The sequence below is a fragment of the Arvicola amphibius genome, chromosome 11, assembly GCF_903992535.2.
Source record: "Arvicola amphibius chromosome 11, mArvAmp1.2, whole genome shotgun sequence".
NCBI classification, from domain to species: domain Eukaryota; kingdom Metazoa; phylum Chordata; class Mammalia; order Rodentia; family Cricetidae; genus Arvicola; species Arvicola amphibius.
This window is the reverse complement of record NC_052057.2, coordinates 74,228,692-74,247,355: the sequence shown is the minus strand read 5'-3', so window position 1 is coordinate 74,247,355 and position 18,664 is coordinate 74,228,692. Positions and strand designations below refer to the sequence as shown.

At 41.7% G+C, this 18,664-nt stretch overlaps 1 protein-coding gene across 2 annotated transcripts in view; it reads left to right on the top strand.

Moving 5' to 3' along the window:
- LOC119826673 (serine/threonine-protein kinase Sgk3) overlaps nucleotides 1-18,664 on the top strand; it is a 112,663-nt gene that overhangs the window by 66,941 nt on the left and 27,058 nt on the right. For both annotated transcript variants that reach the window (XM_038348109.1, XM_038348110.2), the window contains exons 2-6: nucleotides 904-1,123; nucleotides 6,506-6,589; nucleotides 9,053-9,125; nucleotides 10,091-10,166; nucleotides 15,562-15,649. In XM_038348109.1, the coding sequence (XP_038204037.1) occupies nucleotides 1,028-1,123; nucleotides 6,506-6,589; nucleotides 9,053-9,125; nucleotides 10,091-10,166; nucleotides 15,562-15,649 (417 nt within the window). In that variant the 5' untranslated portion in view covers nucleotides 904-1,027. The remainder of the gene's footprint in view (nucleotides 1-903; nucleotides 1,124-6,505; nucleotides 6,590-9,052; nucleotides 9,126-10,090; nucleotides 10,167-15,561; nucleotides 15,650-18,664) is intronic.

Here is an 18,664-nt window from a genome sequence, read left to right as displayed (position 1 = left end):
TAAGTTTGAAGTTGCTTGGTTAGAGTTATACCAAGATATTTTATACTGTCGTGAAGTGTTGTTTCCCTGATTTCTCGTAGTCTACCATTTGTATATAGAACTACTGATTTTTTTGAGTTAATCTTGTATCCTGCCACATTACTGAAGGTGTTTTTCAGCTGTAGGAGTTCCCTGGTAGAATTTTTAGGGTCACTTATGTATACTATCTGTAAATAAAGATACGTTGACTGCTTCTTCCCCATCTGTATCCTTTCATCTCCTTCCGTTGTCTTATTTCTCTAGCTGGTGCTTCAAATACTGTATTGAATATATACAGAGAGAGTGGACAGCCTTATAGTGTTCCCGATTTTAGTGGAATTGCTTTGAATTTCTTTCCATTTAATTTGATGTTGGTTGTTGGCTTGCTGATTATTGCCTTTATTATGTTTTGGTATGGACTTTTATCATGAAGGGAGTTGGATTTTGTCAAAGGCTTTTTCTGCATCTAATGAGATGATCATGTGGGGTTTTTTTTTTTTTTGGTTTGGTTGGTTGGTTTTATTTCTTCCAGTTTGTTTATTTAGTATATTATATTTACTGGGTTTTTTTTGTCTGTTGATCCATCCCTGCATCTCTGGGATGAAGCATGCATGCATGCATGCATGCATACATACATACATATATACGTACATACATGTACACACACAATTACCCTCAAAAGCCAGATAAGGGCATCAGATACTCTGGAGCTGGAGACATAAGGAAGTTATGAGCCCCTGATATTTGTGCCGTGGACGCTGGTCCTCCAAAGAGCCAAGCTGGTGTTAAGAACAGCCAACTCTCTTGACTGCTGAGCTATTTCTGCAGCCTCATAATGTTATTTTTTAATTAGTTTACTAATTGTGGTTTTTCCTGTTGTTTAAGGTTCCATGATGGAGTTTGAACATTACCTCAAGAGGTTTCATATTTTGGATTAGTTAATCGTCATTACCCTCTGCTGGGGACTTTGAAACTTCGGATTCAGTTTCTGTGTCCTTCAAGACATTCCATGCAGAGAGATTGTACCATGGACTGCAAGGAGAGCTGCCCAAGTGTGAGCATCCCCAGCTCTGATGAACACAGAGAGAAGAAGAAGAGGTTCACGGTAAGTGTGTAGCAGGGAGCGTAAGAGAGTCAGTCAGCGAATGTTTCCAGGTCTGCCTTGTTCTTCCTAACCAGGAATCTGCCTCCTTTCCTCGGTGTTTCCAGGTTCTGCTTCCGTTGAATGAGCTGTCCTCACAAAGCCTCTTTGGCTGTTGTAAGGAGATTGCTTGTTTGTCCTGGCCACCCAGAACCAAAACAATCACACAGAAATCGTATTATTTAAATCACTGCTTGGCCCATTAGCTCTAGCTTCTTATTGGCTAAGTGTTACATCCCATTTCTATTAATATATGTATCGCCATGAGGCTGTGGCTTACCAGGTAAAGTTCCGGCATCTGTGTCCAACGGGGCTCGGTGGTTCTCTTTACTCCGCCCTCTTCCTCCCAGCATTCACTTTAGTTTTCCCCACCTAGCTCTTTGTCCTACTCTGCTGTAGGCTCAATGCAGTCCTTTATTAACCAATGGTATTCACAGCATACAGAGGGGAATCCCACATCATTTGGCTACTGTAACTGTAATTGTCTTTTTTAGTGCAGATTTTTGTCTATTTACAGTCCCTTTGGGGAATTTTATGAGGCTTGCACACTCTCTTGTCAGATGTTTGCATACAGACACTGTCTGTGCACTGTTAGTTTGTACACACTGTTGAGTGCTGTAGAATCCTGAAGTCCTTGAGCCCATGGTAAGGACTACTGTCTTGAAATTTCCATGGTGTCTCATGGTATTTTATTACTTTCTGCCACATTTTAAAATGTTTCCTTTTTCCTCTTTTCTCACCTTAAAGGTAAAAACCTTCCTGATTTTGTTTTTTGTGCCACAGTATTTGCTGGAGGGAGGGCTTTATAAGCAATAGGCACAATGAGTTTGTGCTAGTAGCATTATCAGTGACTGTTACTGGAACCTTTAAAGCCTTTGTCTGTTTGTGTGTGTGTGTGTGTGTGTGTGTGTGTGTGTGTAGCATATGTGTACATATGGGCTCATAGAGGACCCTAACCCTAAGGTAATCAGGTATCCTCAGGGTCCTCCTCTGTCATTCTGTGCCTATCCCTTTGACGCAGAGTCTCTCCTTGAACCTGGGTCTCTTGTTTTCTTAGTTACTAAAGCTCTGCCTTCCGTCAGGTATCAAATTACAGATGTGTGCAGAACACAGCCTGTTACATAGTTCTAGGATACAAACTCAGTTGCATAAGCAGTCTTTTAAAAATAGTTTTCATTTTCTTTATGCATGAATATATAATACACGGATGGATGGATAGATACGTAGATAGACAGACAGACAGACAGATGCCTGCATGTATGTCTGTGTACTAACTGTTTAGTGCCCTCAGAGGCCAGAAAAAGGATTCCCCCAGAACTGGAGTTTACAGATGGTTACGAGCTGTCATGTGGGTGCTAGGATCCAAGTCTGGGTCCTCTAGAATGCCCCCATGCTGAGCCATCTCTCCAGCCGCACAACAGGTTACCGTGACCTCTGAACCACCCCTCCAGCTGAGGACAGACGTGTCCTATTAGTACAGCGAGACTCGCTGTTGTGTTTAGTCCCAGTACTTCAGGCAGGACCTGTAGAGCTTTCCTGCCCTTCTCTCTCTGGTCTGGTCTTGGCTGTGTGCAGTATGAAGACGCTTGCTGGACTTCAGCTCTGTTCTCTGCTTACTTCCACCCCGGTGAGAATGCCCATGCTGTCTTACTCTGTCATCCTGCTTGAGTTCGCAGCCATACCGCGGTCTGCATTTTGGTTTATAGGAGGAAGGGTGTCCATTTTCAGAGTATTCGTGGAGTAAATGTCTCTGTGGCTTCATTCTTGTAATGTTCTGTAATGTTCCAGCAGCTAATTGCATTCTAGAAGGTAGCTATGGCAGACATGATACAGCCTGCACTAATAACCAGTGTTTTAGCTGGCCTCTGCCACTGCTGGGTGATGAGACTACCTTCTCTTGGTGTGACGAGGGTCTCATGGGGCACTCGGCTAACGCAGTGCCTTTGTTCTCAGTATTGCTCATCAGACCCCTTTTGGGGCCACCCTTCGTCTGTAATGAGTAGGTCACAGGATCCTTGCCATTGAGCCCTGTGACAAGTGACTTTCAGCTCAAATCCATGTTCACATGGGAGTTGAGAAGAGCTGAAATCCTAAGCTAACTACTCCAGCTACTATCTTCTGCCTTATTAACTTGCAGAAGTAACCCCAAATGGTAGCTCTTTCTTAAGGTCCTAGATGTGGTCACTGGCTTTATTCTGGCCTCCTAAACAAACACAGCTCCTGCGTTGATACAGAGAGGTTGGAGTGTGTATCTGGCTGTCTCTCCTTAGCCTCTAGGTTGCAAAGTGTGTTTATCTGTGATATGTGTGACAATGTGTGTTTTTAATAGCAATATCTTAAGCAGCACATGCTTATTAATATATTTGTATAAGTGTATTTTTAGCAGTGCCACCTTGAAGGTCAGCAAGGACTATTCTATCTTGGATAAAATGTGGCGTGTACGCAGTATATCCCTTCATTTTCTCCTTGTTCTTACCTTTGGGCTGTTTTGTCCTTCTGGAACTTCGCCTCCCATCAAGTTTGGCAGACGTTCCTACTGTGTGGACGGTGGATTGAGTTAGGTGTCCTTTGCTCTTTTCAGGGAGAGAGGCTTCCACACAATCTGTGGAAGTCAGGAAGCCTCTGCCAGGGCCTGGTATTTCCGTGCTGTGCCCTGGTTTCAGAGTCCCTGTGAAAGTCATCTTGTTCATTTACTTCCGTCAGACGCCCAAGTGTTTCCCAGTTGGAGGCTTTGTGTGTATGTAACCACTTAAAATACAAAATAGCACCTCCACACTCGATGCTGCTTTCGTTTGCTGTCCTACTTACCTCACCTAATATGTAAGTAGCCGTTATCAGCACTTCATATAGTTTGTCTTATTCTGAATGCCTTGCCTGCTGAAATGCAAGGTCATTTGAGGAAGGACTTCCTTCGATATTGTTTCATGAGACCTTAAAATTGAGTTAGTGTAGGTTTAATGAGAATTACCTGGCTGGAGAGATGGCTCAGAGGTTACGAGTACTGGCAGCTCTTCCATAGGACCTGGGTTCAACTCCCAGTACCAGCATGGTGGCTCACAACCACCTTAAACTCCAGTTCTGGAAGATCCAGTACCCTTTTATGGCCTCTGAGGTCACTGTACATGGTGCACAGATATATATGCAGGTGCTCTTACATGTAAAATAAAAAATTTTAAGAATCTCAAAAAAAATTCTTTTGATATGAAAATTTCTTTTTGTTTTGCTCACTCATTTTATTGTTGTTGATGTTAAAACTTATTTAATGGTGTGTGTGTGTGTGTGTGTGTGTGTGTGTGTGTGTGTGTGTGTATGTGTGTGTGGTTTGCTCCAGAGACTCTGTCCTGAACCCAGACTTGGCTGTGGTCTTGGCTGTGGTTGTGTATCCAAGGGAGACAGCCTTCCTCCCTCTTCTGTATCTTCACCAGGAAATCAGTACAAGGGACTTAAGATGCCCCTGTCACATAGACCAGGGTCAGTGCTGCTTCCACATCTCCTAATTAGGAGACTCAACGGCCTGGCGCTTGGCCAAGTCTCCTCCTTATTGCTGACACAAACTCAGTAGTTTTGCATAGTTTTACCTGTAAAGGGATGTCCATGATTATTTTCTGAAAATAACAATTTTAAAGTGTATTTGACACCATGAACCAACAGTTGGCTATAAACCAGCCCTCTGACTGCTCAGTAGCAGCAGCTCCAGGGCCTAAGCCCTGTTGTCCTTCATCTGAGTAACACATGCCTTGCTGGGCAACTGGTACCAGGGGTTTTGCCTTGCCTCCCGTCAGCCTTCATTGCTTCTCTCAAAGAAAGATACAGCCTTAATATGGCTTTATATCCAAGGGCCCTGTTAATGTGGCCACTTATATGGTTTATCACAAAATATCAGAACTCACAGTATTATCTAGTATGAATGTGTAGATGTGAATTAGTTACCTTTTGTGGAATAGGATGGTTTGTACATGTCTGTGTGGTTATCTGGGATGAACCTGCTTTTCTCTGACACTAAAAAGACTGGGCACAGGTGTAGGAAGTCACCTGAAGCAAGACATATCTAGTTATCACTACAAAAGTTGGTTTATAACCCAAGTCTTTCACCAGAAACTCTGTCTTCATATACTTTAGTTATTGTTATTTTCTTGTTAGAAATGATAGCATCTTTGGGTTCTCCAACTCTTTCCTCACAAATCATTGTAGAATGTAGACTTGTGTTCTGAGGCTGTCTTTTTTTTAAAAATATTTATTTATTTATTATGTATACAATATTCTGTCTGTGTGTATGTCTGCAGGCCAGAAGAGGGCACCAGACCTCATTACAGATGGTTGTGAGCCACCATGTGGTTGCTGGGAGTTGAACTCAGGACCTTTGGAAGAGCAGGCAATGCTCTTAACCACTGAGCCATCTCTCCAGCCCCCTGAGGCTGTCTTTGAACTGAACTGTGAAAAGTTAATTCTGTACCTACTGCTGATTTAATGTCAGGTCTGATATACAGGGGGAGGAAATGATACGGATTGTAGTCAAAGTTGTACAGTGTTTTGATTAAGTAAATCAACTTTTTGACTGACATGTTCTCACATCTAGTAGGGGTTATAATCATGCTTGCTTCATAGGATTGTTGCTCATGATTAAACGAGGCTGTATATGAAGGCATTAGACACATTTGTACAATGGCGCTAGGAAAGTGTAAGGATACGATTTTTATTTGAAAACTAGTGTGTCGAAGATGGTCCGGAGGAAAAGAAGTAGTCGTAGTGTTTATGATGGGTCAGGGGTTGCTTTTGAAAGTACTTATCATTTCAAGGCCTGGAAAGCTGGTAAGTATGAAAATGGCATCGCTTGGGTCTGTAGTTCTTTATTCTTAGGAAAGAGAATATGAGGCAAGAATGGCAAACTGTTAGAACTCAGGTAGCTCTGATAGGGAGCACATTCATATATCCATGGTTATTCTGAAAATAACCATGTCAAGTCAAGTGCTCCTTTCTTGCCTTCTTTGTAATGAGGTCTTCAGGATGGAACACCTTTCAGATTGTAGTTTGCATTATTGTGTGTGTGTGTGTGTGTGTTTGTGTGTGTGTGTGTGTTTAAAGCTTGTTACAAAGGGGGCATTGCATAAAATGTAAAATGTGAATGCTAAATTATCCAAGAGTAAAGAGTAGCTAACATTGCTAGGACAACAGCAAAGAAATTGACAAGATGAAACATGTGCTTCACTTGGCATGCTTTTTTTATCTTGGATAATCATACGAACAGAAACCAGTTTTGCAAATATGAAGACAATTTTTATGTATTTAAACAGTCAATGATTTCTTTGCAGTTAAAATTTGTTAAATTGCATCCTTTTTCTCTCACAGGTTTATAAAGTTCTGGTGTGTGTGGGCAGAAGCGAGTGGTTTGTCTTCAGGAGATATGCAGAGTTTGACAAACTTTACAATACTGTAAGAGACCACATTATTTATTCTTTCTTTGATTTTTTTGTTTGGTTGTTTTTTGAGACAGAATTTCTCTATATAACAACTCTGGCTATCCTGGAACTTGCTTTGTAGACCACGTTGACCTCAAACTCAGAGATCCCCCTGCCTCTGCCTCCCAAATGCTGGCATTAAATGCATGCACCATCACTGCCTGAGTAACTACATTTCTGTTTAAAGCTAAACATTTGAGAAAAATCCCATGAACTGAGAAATGTATTTGAATGAGCAAATCAAGACATCTTTCCAGTCAAAAAAGGGAAAGGGATCCTTCAAAAGCTTCTTAATTTATAGTCTTTATGTGAAATGTGGGAAGACAGACGGTTCTACACGAGCAGTGAGAGATGGAGGTGAGGAGCTCAAGGACATTTCGGGGTCCGATGACGTTAGGCACCAATACTTGTGCCAAGTAATATGGTATCCGTCGAGGCAGTTCCGGTTCAGATCTTCACCTCTAAGCCTGAGATCTCAAAGGCTCAGCCTCACACTCCTCTTCTGTGTCCTACTTAAGAAGTTGTCAGTTCTGGGTTTGAGGTACTGAAGTTGGAATGAGTGTTGCCTTTCCAGCAGTCCACCGGAGTTTGAGGTCTGAGTACCTGAAGCCATTTTTACCCATAATCCAGCTGTTAGATAGTTCACAGTCTGGCACCTGTAGTCACACGTGGTTTATCGCTAATGCAGTGAGACACCAAGGCCATTGAGGGCATCAGACCAGACTCTGCTGGTGCTCAAGCATCTCAAGATGCTCAAGCCATGTCTCTTGAGTCCGTCACTGCAGAAGCCTGGGTTAGAACAGCTCTGAGTCCCAAGCTTTGATTCAGTTACGGAAGACAAACAAGTAAACAAAAAAAAAAACAGTTGTGCCTTCACCTCCATGTGTAAGTTCTTAGTTCTCTCGTGCCATAAAAGGTACTGATCTCCCAGTGTGTACAATGAGTAGATTGCTAGGCATCTTTAGAAAATTCTCTTTATACTTGGAAAGGTAATTTTTCATTACTTAACCCTATCTTCTGATCTTAATATGTAAATCTTGGGGCTAGGAAGATAACCCTTGCCCGTGCTGCTCTTGCAAAAGGGTGCATGTGGGGTGGCTCACAAACACTGGAACTCCAGTGCCAGGGTTTCCATTGTTGTCTCTGGCCTCCAAGGGCACTGCACACACATTACATGCGCACGCGCGCAGACATGACTACAGTTTGAAAAAATATGTAAATCTCTAGGGTTTCATTTGTTAGATTTTTCAAATATATGTTAAGGAAGTTAAGGTTGTCTCGGCTACAAAACAAACTGCTTCCCAAGTGGATTGAGATGAATCAGTGTCTCTCGGTTCTTTCTGAGTCCTTACAGTTAGATTTCTGACTCACCTTATTTAGCATTTCACTGTATATGCTCTAAACATACTCAAATGATACATTAATTGAAATTGAACTTAAAAAAAGCATTGCTGGTGGGAGTGTAAGCTGGTACAGCCCCTTTGGATATCAATATAGTGATTTCTCAGAAAATTAGGAAGCAACCTTCCTCAAGACCCAGCAATACTACTTTTGGGTATATATCCAAAGGACGCTCAATTGTGCCACAAGGACATATGCTCAACTATTCATTCATAGCAGCTTGTCCTGTCTGTTTATGTGACCAGCTGATAAGTCTGCTAAGTGTCTTACAGTTTATGTGTTTCTTGTGGGGGATACCATTTGTTTTTCCCTCTTTTGGTCTGGGATTTGCTGCTTATAGCATACAGTGATTAATACATTCTTTTATTCTTTGTGTCTCCTATTAATTGCCAGTTAGATCTGTACTTAGTATGTGTGTGGATTTCCTATTGCAAGCTTACAACTTGGCTGCCCCTTGTTTAATTTATTTCTATATACAGTAAGTGCTCAGGATAGATAACAAATGATTCCTCAAGAAAAGTCAATTTTCCCTCAAATGAATTTGATAAACAAATGTATTCGATACTAATAAGGAGCACGCTAGAGTTGAGAGTATTGAAACCAAAATTAATTTCCTTTCTCTGGAAAGCGTTATTAATCTGTTGCTGTAGACCACAGAGAGCACATTTCTTCAGAGAAAAGATGAGTAGCACCTGCAGAGCCTGGGTACCGTTTTCCAATCTCAGTGCTTAATGAATATGATCGTCTTTAACTGCCCAGCAAAATCTGGAAGATGCTCAGTCAGCCTATCCCCATTTTACAGACGGGAAACAACTCCCCCTCCCACAGACCTCTCCAAGGTCACATACTTACTGAGCAGTTTAGTAGGACAAAATAAGATGATTAGTCAGTCTGTGGTGTTTTATTCATATATTTTAGTATTTTATATCATGGTATCATACTTAAAATATGTCTTATAAATTTTCCTTAAGATCATATTGTGTTGTACAGGGATTAAATAGAAATTAGCTCACAGAATGCTGTTTTTAAATTTTAGTTGAAGAAACAGTTTCCTGCTATGGCTCTGAAGATTCCTGCCAAGAGAATATTTGGTGATAATTTTGACCCAGGTAAGCAAAAGTTACATGGTCTAACTGCTGAGCTCTGGTTGAAGTTTGAAGATATAGGTCATGTGTTTATTGAAGAAAATAATTATTCGGAACTTTCTGGTTTTTTGAGACAGAATCTTGCCATGTAGCCCAGGCTGGCCTCCAGCTAGTGATCCTCCTGCCTCAGCCTCAGGCATGCTCTGCTACTACACCTGAGTGAGTCCTATGACGTACAGTCTGCGTCACTGCTAAGAAGGCGTGTGTGCGGTGTTTTAAGGATAGATAGCAAATGGTTCTCCGATGAGAGACAACCTTTAGTGTCAAGACTCCTAACTCCTAGAAACATGAGTGCTGTGGGCATTTTCTCTGCTCTCTGGCCTCTGACAGTGAAACTCTGCAAACCCTCATCAAGTTCAGGTTACATGTGCAGATCTTAATTCTGTAAACATTTGTTCCTTGGTGTGGGACAATGGTCTGTATTCTGTTGATTATATTTTAAATAAACCCTGATTGACCAGTAGCTGGGCAGGAAGTATAGGCGGGACAACCAGACAGGAAGTAGAGGCTGGTCAATGAGAACAGGAGAATTCTGGGAAGAGGAAAGCTTGGTACGCAGTCCTGACCCAGCCACAGAAGAAGTAAAATGTGACTGCCTCGCCAAATAAGGTACCAAGCCATGTGGCTAACATAGACAAAAATAATGGGCTAATATAAGTTAGAAGAGTTAATAAGAAGCCTGAGCTAATGGGCCAATCAGTTTATAACTCATGTAGACCTCTGTGATTTCTCTGGGACTAAACGGCTGGGGAACCAGGCAGGGCAGAAAACCTCAAACAACAATTCCTCCTTCGGTAGCAAATGCCAGTTAAGAAGTAGCTTCTTAACCACAGCTTACCCCTTTGTGCCTGTGTGTTATTCCATAAACATTTCGTGATAATCTCGTAGGCTGACGGAAATGTGACTGCTGGTCTGTGTGTCTCTTCCAGATTTTATTAAACAGAGAAGAGCAGGACTGAATGAGTTCATTCAGAACTTAGTCAGGTATCCAGAGCTGTACAACCAGTAAGTACTTTTCCTTTCGTCTAAAGCAGCAGTGGAACCATCTGTGGGCAGATTATACTTTGTGTGCAGTGTTACTGTGCTCCTGATGCTCTCATCTGTTTTCCCTGTACCCCATCCTTTTCTGTTCCTTTTCCTTTCTTTTGCACGTGTGTGCTGTCTTAGCTGGGTTCTCTTGCTGGGATAGAGCACTGGGACCTAAAACAACTTGAGGAGGAAAGGTTCTTCAGCTCACAACTCTCGGGTCACCCTCCATCACTGAGGGAAGCCGGGGCAGGAACTGAAGCAGAGGCCCTGGAGGAGCACGGCCTACTCGCTTGCTCCTCCTGGCTTACTCAACCTGTTTTCCCATATGCCCAGGAACACCTGGCCAGGAAGCACCACCCCAGTGAGGTGGGCCCACCCACATTAGTTATTGATGAAGAAAATACATGGCAGACTTTCCTACTGGCGGACATTTGTGAAGGAACTTTCTTTATTGAGAATCCTCTTCACAGATGAATCTGGCTTGTTTCAAGTTGACAAAAAATACCAATCAAGGTGTGGGAATTTTATGGATTACAGTTTAAATAAGTTTGTATTATGTAGTTAAAACATCTTGCTAATTGTTTAATATTATATTTTCATTGCTTGGCAAAGTACCCCAGTGTCACCTCCGTTGCGAGGATTAAGCTAAATGAGTGTTAGCTGTGTGTTCCAGCAGCATGTGCAGTTCCACTCCGACCATCCCCAACCTTACCTTTCTGCTCCCTCCTCTGAGACCGTCTCTGAGCCTTGCCTGAGTTTTGCAGGAGGCAGGGTGGTAATACTACATCTGTCCCTTTGGGGCTGAGCACCTGTTCTCTTTCTTTGGATCACTTGTGACAACAGATGTTTTATATACACATATACTTTATAAGTAATGGTCTTTCATTCAGGATAGAAGAAACTTCTAGAACCCCATGAACAAATAACAAAGAGGTTTTAAGCCTAATTTTTAGCTGACATTTTCTTTTCAAAAAAATGAGACACTTCGTATTTTCTAGAGACCATCTTTTATTAAAAAACAAATTACTATTTATTTGAATATCAAATTATCTTAAAATACAGCATATGAAAGAGTCAGATGTTAGATAACAAGTGTAGCATGAGCATTTACTGCATGCTTATTGCTGCTGTCCAGAAAACACACTTTAAAATGGCTTCATTAACCCTGGTGACATGCATGTAATCCCCGTACTTGCAAGACAAAGGCACGAGGAGAAGTTCAAGATGAACCTGAGCTGTATGTGACCCTGTCACAACTTCTCCTTGGCCCCAAATAGCTTTGTTCTGACAGTGGAAAGTGTTTATAAAAAGAAGTTCTTGAAAATGTGGTTTTAAAACTATTTAACTGGGATCCAGTCTATTCATGAAAAACGTGGTTTTAAAATTATTAAACTGGGATCCAGTCTGTGTCTCTAGCCTTTGGAGGAAAAAGAGTTTTTAGAAACAAAACGAACAAAAAAATATTGGCTATAAATAGTGGATCCCAAAGCAAAACAATGACATGCTTGACTAAAGCCTAAACTTGTGAGTAGACCTGAAAACCAAAATACACAAAAATTTGCGTTGATAAAGAATGATGGATAAGTGCACTTACCCGAGAGTGAGCCAATGTGAACACTGTACACTGAAGTAAAAAGGAAACTTGGGGCTGTAGAAATGGCTTGGTAGTTAAAGCACTGGCTGTCCTTGTAGAGGACCGGGTTCTCTCCCCAACATCCACACGGTAGCGCACAACCATCTGTAACTCCAGGCTTAGGTGATCTGATGCCCTCTTCTGCATGCATGTGGTGCATAGACAAACATGCTTAACTGACCTGGGCACCTTATTTGTATTAAAGTTGTGCGCAGGCCAGGCATCACGGGTCACTTGGTCCAGGCAGGAGACTGTCCTCAGCACCTCTAAAGCCACTCACACACCTCACGTCAATTTCCATTCTTTTTTCCCCACAAGGTAACCACAATTCTGTTTTTAAAAACATAGATTAGTGTACCCTGACATTAAACTTTTTTTGTTTTGTTTTCTGAGACAGGGTTCCTCTCTGTAACAGCTTGACTATCCTAGAACTTACTTTGTAGACCATGCCGACCCTAAACTCACAGAAATCCACCTGTCTCTGCCTCCCAAGTCCTGGGATTAAAGGTGTGCACCATAATGCCTGGCCCCAAACTAAATGTTTTTGATTTCAAAATATTGGGGCTGGTTAGATGGCTTAGTGGGTGAAGCCACTTGTCATGCAAGCCAGGTCACATGAGTTCCATCCCCAGAACCCACATAAATGTAGAAGACCTCTGACTTCCACGTATGAACCATGGCACATTCTCTCTCCTCCTCCATATGTACAAATAAGAAATTTTAAAAAATACTTCAATATTGTCTTACAAGTCATAATGTAGCCATGGTGCTAAGCTTCCTTTGGAGCGCTGTCTGCAATGCATGAGAGTTGTGGAGTGAAAAGTTGGAAGCCATGGAGTAACTCTTGGTGCATCTATGTGACAAGAATCATGCATTTGGTATATCAGTGTGGCAAAAGCCTGCATTTGGTACATGTGTATAACAAGGAACATGCATCTGGTGCATCTGTGTGACAAGGAGCATGCATTTTGTTCATCTGTGTGGTAAGAGCATGCATTTGGTATATCTATGTGACAAGAACTTGTACTTGGTACATATGTGTAACAAGGAGCATGCATTAGGTGCATCTTCGTGGCAAGAGCATGCTTTTGGTGACTGTAACAGGAACATGGATTTGGTGTATCTGTGTGACAAGAACATGCATTTGGTATATCTGTGTAACAAGAACATGCATCTGTGTAACAGAGCATGCATTTGGTGCATCTGTGGGACAAGTGCATGCATTTAGTGTTATCTGTGTTACAAAAGCATGCATTTGGTGTATCTGTGTTACAAGCGCATGCATTTGGTGCATCTGTGTGACAAGAGCATGCATTTGGTGTATCTGTGTGACAAAAGCATGCATTTGGTGCATCTGTGTGACAAGAGTATGCATTTGATGTATCTGTGTGACAAGAGCATGCATTTGATGTATCTGCATTACAAGAGCATGCATTTGGTGCATCTGTGTGACAAGATCATGCATTTGGTGCATCTGTGTGACAAGAGCATGCATTTGGTGTATATGTGTGACAAGAGCATGCATTTGATGTATCTGCATTACAAGAGCATGCATTTGGTGCATCTGTGTGACAAGAGCATGCATTTGGTGCATCTGTGTGACAAGAGCATGCTTTTGGTGCATCCGTGTGTCAAGAGCATGCATTTGGCGCATCCATGTGACAAGCATACACCTGTCAAATCTGATTGTTGCAGCCTTTAACAGCACAGAGAAAGGCTTATGAAGTAATTTGAAGTAGGAAACACAAGATAAAAATGTAAGTACAGCACAACCAAAATTGTGCAGAAAGTCAAGCTAACATAAAATGTAAAATTGGAGATCCCTTTTCCCATATTGACATTTTTCTAGATTCTCGAAAGTACAGAATTCAGTGGTTTTCAGAATATTCGCAATACTGAACACCTGCCATCAGGTCTCCTTCTGTCACTGGAAAGTCCAGGCTAGCATCTCCATTGTCTCAGCAAGGAAAACACTTGATAGCCGTTCCTCTCCGTTCTGTCTAAAGAGCTGTCTGTTCTAGGCATTTCTTTTGAGAGGAGCATACAACATGTGTCTTCTTTTTCTTCCTTTGTTTATTCAGTCTAATGTTTTAAGATTCATCCCTATTGTAACGTGGATAAATATTTTATTTCTTATTGCTGAATCCTATTCAGATACATGGTTTAACCATATTGTGTTTATCCACTTATTAGTTGATGGACATTTTGTGGCATTTCTCCTTTTGTAATATTATAAATAATGCTACTGTGAATATTCATGTATGAAGTCTGAGGAAATGCATATTCTTAGGTTTTGTGCATGTAAACCTAAGAGTGGATCATTAAGTAATGATGTTCAACATTTGTAAATTGCTTCTTTTTTAAAAGTATTTTTTATTTTCATGATTTTCTACAACAAATATTATTTGTATTGAGTTGTTAAGACCATTCCTGGAGCCGGGAGGTGGTGGCTCACACCTTTAACCCCAACACTCTGGAGGCAGAGGCGGGCAGATCTTTGTGAGTTTGAGGCCAGCCTGTGTTGAAATAACCAGGCTAGCTAAGGATAAAACAATTATATTTTATTTATTATAAGGGGAAAACTCACAAAACAGGAAACAGAAATCCAAGCACAGCAATGTCCCGCGGGGAAAAGACACAGAGAAGGCGGACACGGGGGTGCACACCTTTTTACCCTGGGTCCCAGAGAAGCCATGCCTTAGCCAAGACCCACCTCTTAAAGATTATTGGTTCACAAGGCTTTTCCCATCAAGCCTGGTCTAGAAAGTGAGTCCCATGATGTTCAGGACTACACAGAGAAACCCTGTCTTGAAAAAGAACAAACAAACAAATTCATGGAAATGAAAATCCCGATAGATGTGTGAACATCAGGATAGCAGTTTGACCATTTATTGGGGTTTTCATTAGTCTGTGAATGGTCTGCTTTAATTTTAGCCCCCCACCCCACCCAGCATCAGCTTGTGTCTTTGTACCCGTTTCATTTTCTGTGGAGATCTACTCTAATGTAGCCCTGAATCTTCGGAAAGTCTTGCCTCGCATCTGTGGATGTTAGTGAATAAACGGGGGGGGGGGGGGTGAGCCAGCCATCTCTGCTCACCATGGTGCCAGAGCACCGCAGGCCGCACTCCATGCCGGCTGCCAGCTGGTGTTCCCCATTGGCAGTTACCATGGTTGGCTTACTCTTCCTCGTGGCAGGTGGCCCTTTGCCTCCATTTGATTATGAGAGAGGTAAGGTTGGAATAAGCCTCCTGGTTTTTAGATGGGTCTGTATGTGGGGTGTCGTGTTCCCCACTCCTACGCCGTGGCTCATTTAGAAAGGAAATGTCTGGTTCCAGGAAAAACGTATTCACAGTTTCTCCAAGCATTGCCACATTTCTTTTCAGGAAGGTTGCTTCATTCTCCGGCTCACTGGCGGCACACGAGCGTGGCCCTTCCCGCTCTGGGTATCATTCCACTGCCCTGATGTCGCTAGCTAATGAATGTGAAGTGTGCCTCTAACAGTTTCCATTTGGATTTCCTCTTCTGCAAATCATCTGTTTGTGGCTTCACCGGCTCCCCTCTTGGGTGCCCTCTTTTTTAAAAGCAGAACTTCTTGACTCCTGTTATAATAATGAATAATCCGTTTTGTAGTTTTCTTGTTATAGATGCTAATATGGTGGTTTCTATTTCTGTTTCCTTTTGAAAGGGAGACGCGCTACACACATGCTGTTGAAGTAATAAGGTAATCTTTGTTTTCAGCCCAGATGTCAGAGCCTTCCTTCAGATGGACAGCCCCAGACACCAGTCAGATCCATCCGAGGATGAGGATGAAAGAAGTGCTCCGAAGGTAGCCACCGCAGAGACGCGGTCTTGTGTGAGACCAGCGTTGTGTGTGTGCTTGGCTTCCTACACTGTGGGACACCTAGAAACAGTGTTGCACTATATGTGAGACCAGCATTGACTCAGAACCAAGTAGCCATGTCTGTGCCCAGCTTCCTACACTGTGGGACACCTAGAAACAGTGTTGCGCTGTTTACTGAGTATTCCCCTCTTTTATCTTTTCCTGTGTTTCTGTGTGGCATTGTATGATTCCTGTGTGTGGACGTGTGTGTGTGTGTGTGTGTGTGTGTGTAGGCCCAAGGTTGATATTAGGAATCTTCTGTGGTACTTTTAGCATTTTACTCAGTGAAGCAGGGTCTGCAGTCAGATTTCACTAACATGGCTAGTCTTGGTGTCTTGCTGGTAGCTTGCTCTGGGGATCCCGTCTCCACCTTTGAGGCTAGAATTACAGGTGAGCCACCATGCCCACCTGGTATTTATGTGGGTTCTGGGGCTCCAGACTCTGGCCCTCTTGCTTGCTTTAATTACTGAGCCATCTTCCCAGCCCCCGTCACTATCTCTTAGAAGATACATAACAAATTATATTTTTATAGTAAAAAGCATAATGCAGGTTGTTCTTAATGTTGAAACTAAGTAGAATAAACTTCTTTTGGGAAGCTATTTTTAATATTCACGTTTGGGTGCTGTGAAGAAAGAAAATTACAAAATACAAATCAGGGATCTGTATGTAATGTAATTAGAAGTACAAACACTACGTGATCTCGGAAAGCAGTTAAGCAGTGTACGTCAAATATGAAAACTACTCACTTAGGAATTGATATAGATGGGCTAATCTGCCACACAGAAAAATCAATGCTTATTTCAGCATGGTTATGCTTGTCCTAAAATGTATTTTTAAAGTAAATTTGGCATACTAGTATATGAAATCAATATATAAATGTTTGTGTATATTCACATTGAAATATACAATCTTCATAAAAGATACACAAGAGTGAAATGAAATCTATAAATATTAGCATAATCTGTTGGCAAGGATATGGATAAAATCACCTGTCTCCTACTTTCTGTTTTTCCAATTCTAGGCTTATGCTCTTAATTAAAGACAAGATATTCAAATAGTTTGTTAAGGAGTAAAGTTCATGTAAACATGACTTTTCAGACTTAGTCTGCTACTTATATAAAAATATGTTGATTTAGATTATTGAAGAATGTATTTGTCAAGAACTTTTTAATTGCATTTATTTATTGGAGTGTGTATTCATGGGCATGCATGTGTGGGCATGGGTTTTGAGGTCAGAGGACTACCTGTGGGAGTTGGTTCTCTCCTTCCACCAGATGTTTTTTTTTTTTGTTTGTTTTTTTTTTTTTCTGAGACAGGGTTTCTCTGTGGCTTTGGAGCCTGTCCTGGAACTAGCTCTTGTAGACCAGGCTGGTCTCAAACTCACAGAGATCCGCCTGCCTCTGCCTCCGAGTGCTGGGATTAAAGGCGTGTGCCACCACCGCCCGGCTCCTTCCACCAGATGGATCCCCAGGGAATTAAACTCGTCACAAGGAGAGCAGGCCCTTTGTCCCAGCCACCCGGCTAGCTTACACCCGAAATAACCACACAGAAACTGTATTAATTAAAACACTGCCTGGCCCATTAGCTCTGACTTCTTATTGGCTAATTCTTACATATAATTTAACCCATTTCTATTAATCTGTGTATCCCCATGTGACTGTGGCTTACTGGAGATTCTAACCAGCATCCATCTCAGGCAGAAGATCTATGGCATATCTCTCTGCCCTTCTTCCCAGCATTCAGTTCTGTCTTCTCCACCTACCTAAGTTCTGCCCTGTCAGGCCCAAAGCAGTTTCTTTATTCATTAACCAATGAAAGCAACACATGAACAGAAGAGCCTCCTACACCACAAACTCAGTTCTTCAGGCTTGGTGGCGGCGCCTTCACCTGCTCTGCTTAGCTACCTCACCAGTCTAATTACTAAGAACTTTTAAATCACCAAATGAAGTTCATAGCTAGAGGAGTTCTTATAAGTATCTAGAACTAAAACCCTTAACAGTGCCTGTAAGAAAATTTGGGGTGGGGTACATGCCATGGCGTGTACAACTTTGGGAAGTGTGATTTCTCTTCCCCTGTGAGTCCTGGAATCACGCTCAGCTTATCAGGCTTGGCAGCGAGCATCTTTACTGACTGAGCCATTCCACCAGCCCTAAAACCCCTTATTTTATTTTATTTATTATTTTTAAAGACTTAATTTTATTTTGTATGTGTATGGGTGTTTTGCCTGCATGCATGTACCACATGTGTATTGTGCCTGTGGAGTTCAAAACATACTATTAGATCCCCAGCTACTAAAGTTAGAGATGGTTGTGAGCCACCCTGTTGGTGCTGGGAACTAAACCCAGGTCCTCTGGAAGAGCAGCCAGTGCTCTTAACCATTGAGCCATCTCTCCAGTGCCCCTCACCCCCTTCATTTAAGGCAAAAAATATAAGTCAAGGGAAATCAAGAAACAAGATTCTCAATTAGTTGTCAATAAATCTCACCTTATCATCAATGCAGTGATTGGATATCATCTCTTAACACGATAGATACAGTGAAACACTGTCTAATTTACATTTGACCACTTGCTACCATTTCAGGGACATGCTCCTCTAGGAAAATCATTACCAAGTAGTAAACATTAGCCATGTATTAATATAAATCGGGATAAATTGTCCATGTTGTTTAACCCACACTGTCTTTTTGCATCCATGTAAGAAAAATCCTTCTAAAGGAAGAATGCCAGTGAGAAGAACATAGATTAAAAGAATCAGTATATGAATTTATTTTATAGTTATGTTTTAGGACTCTGTAAAACACTATTATTTAATCTGTAAAACATTGTATTAGTTAATCCTGCGTTTAATCTCATGTTAAATTAAACCAGAGCAAATCTCATTTCATGAACCAGCATATTTACAGATTGATTAGCCTTGAGTTACACTATTGTGATTTGTGTATTTCTGCCCTCTGGGAATTGA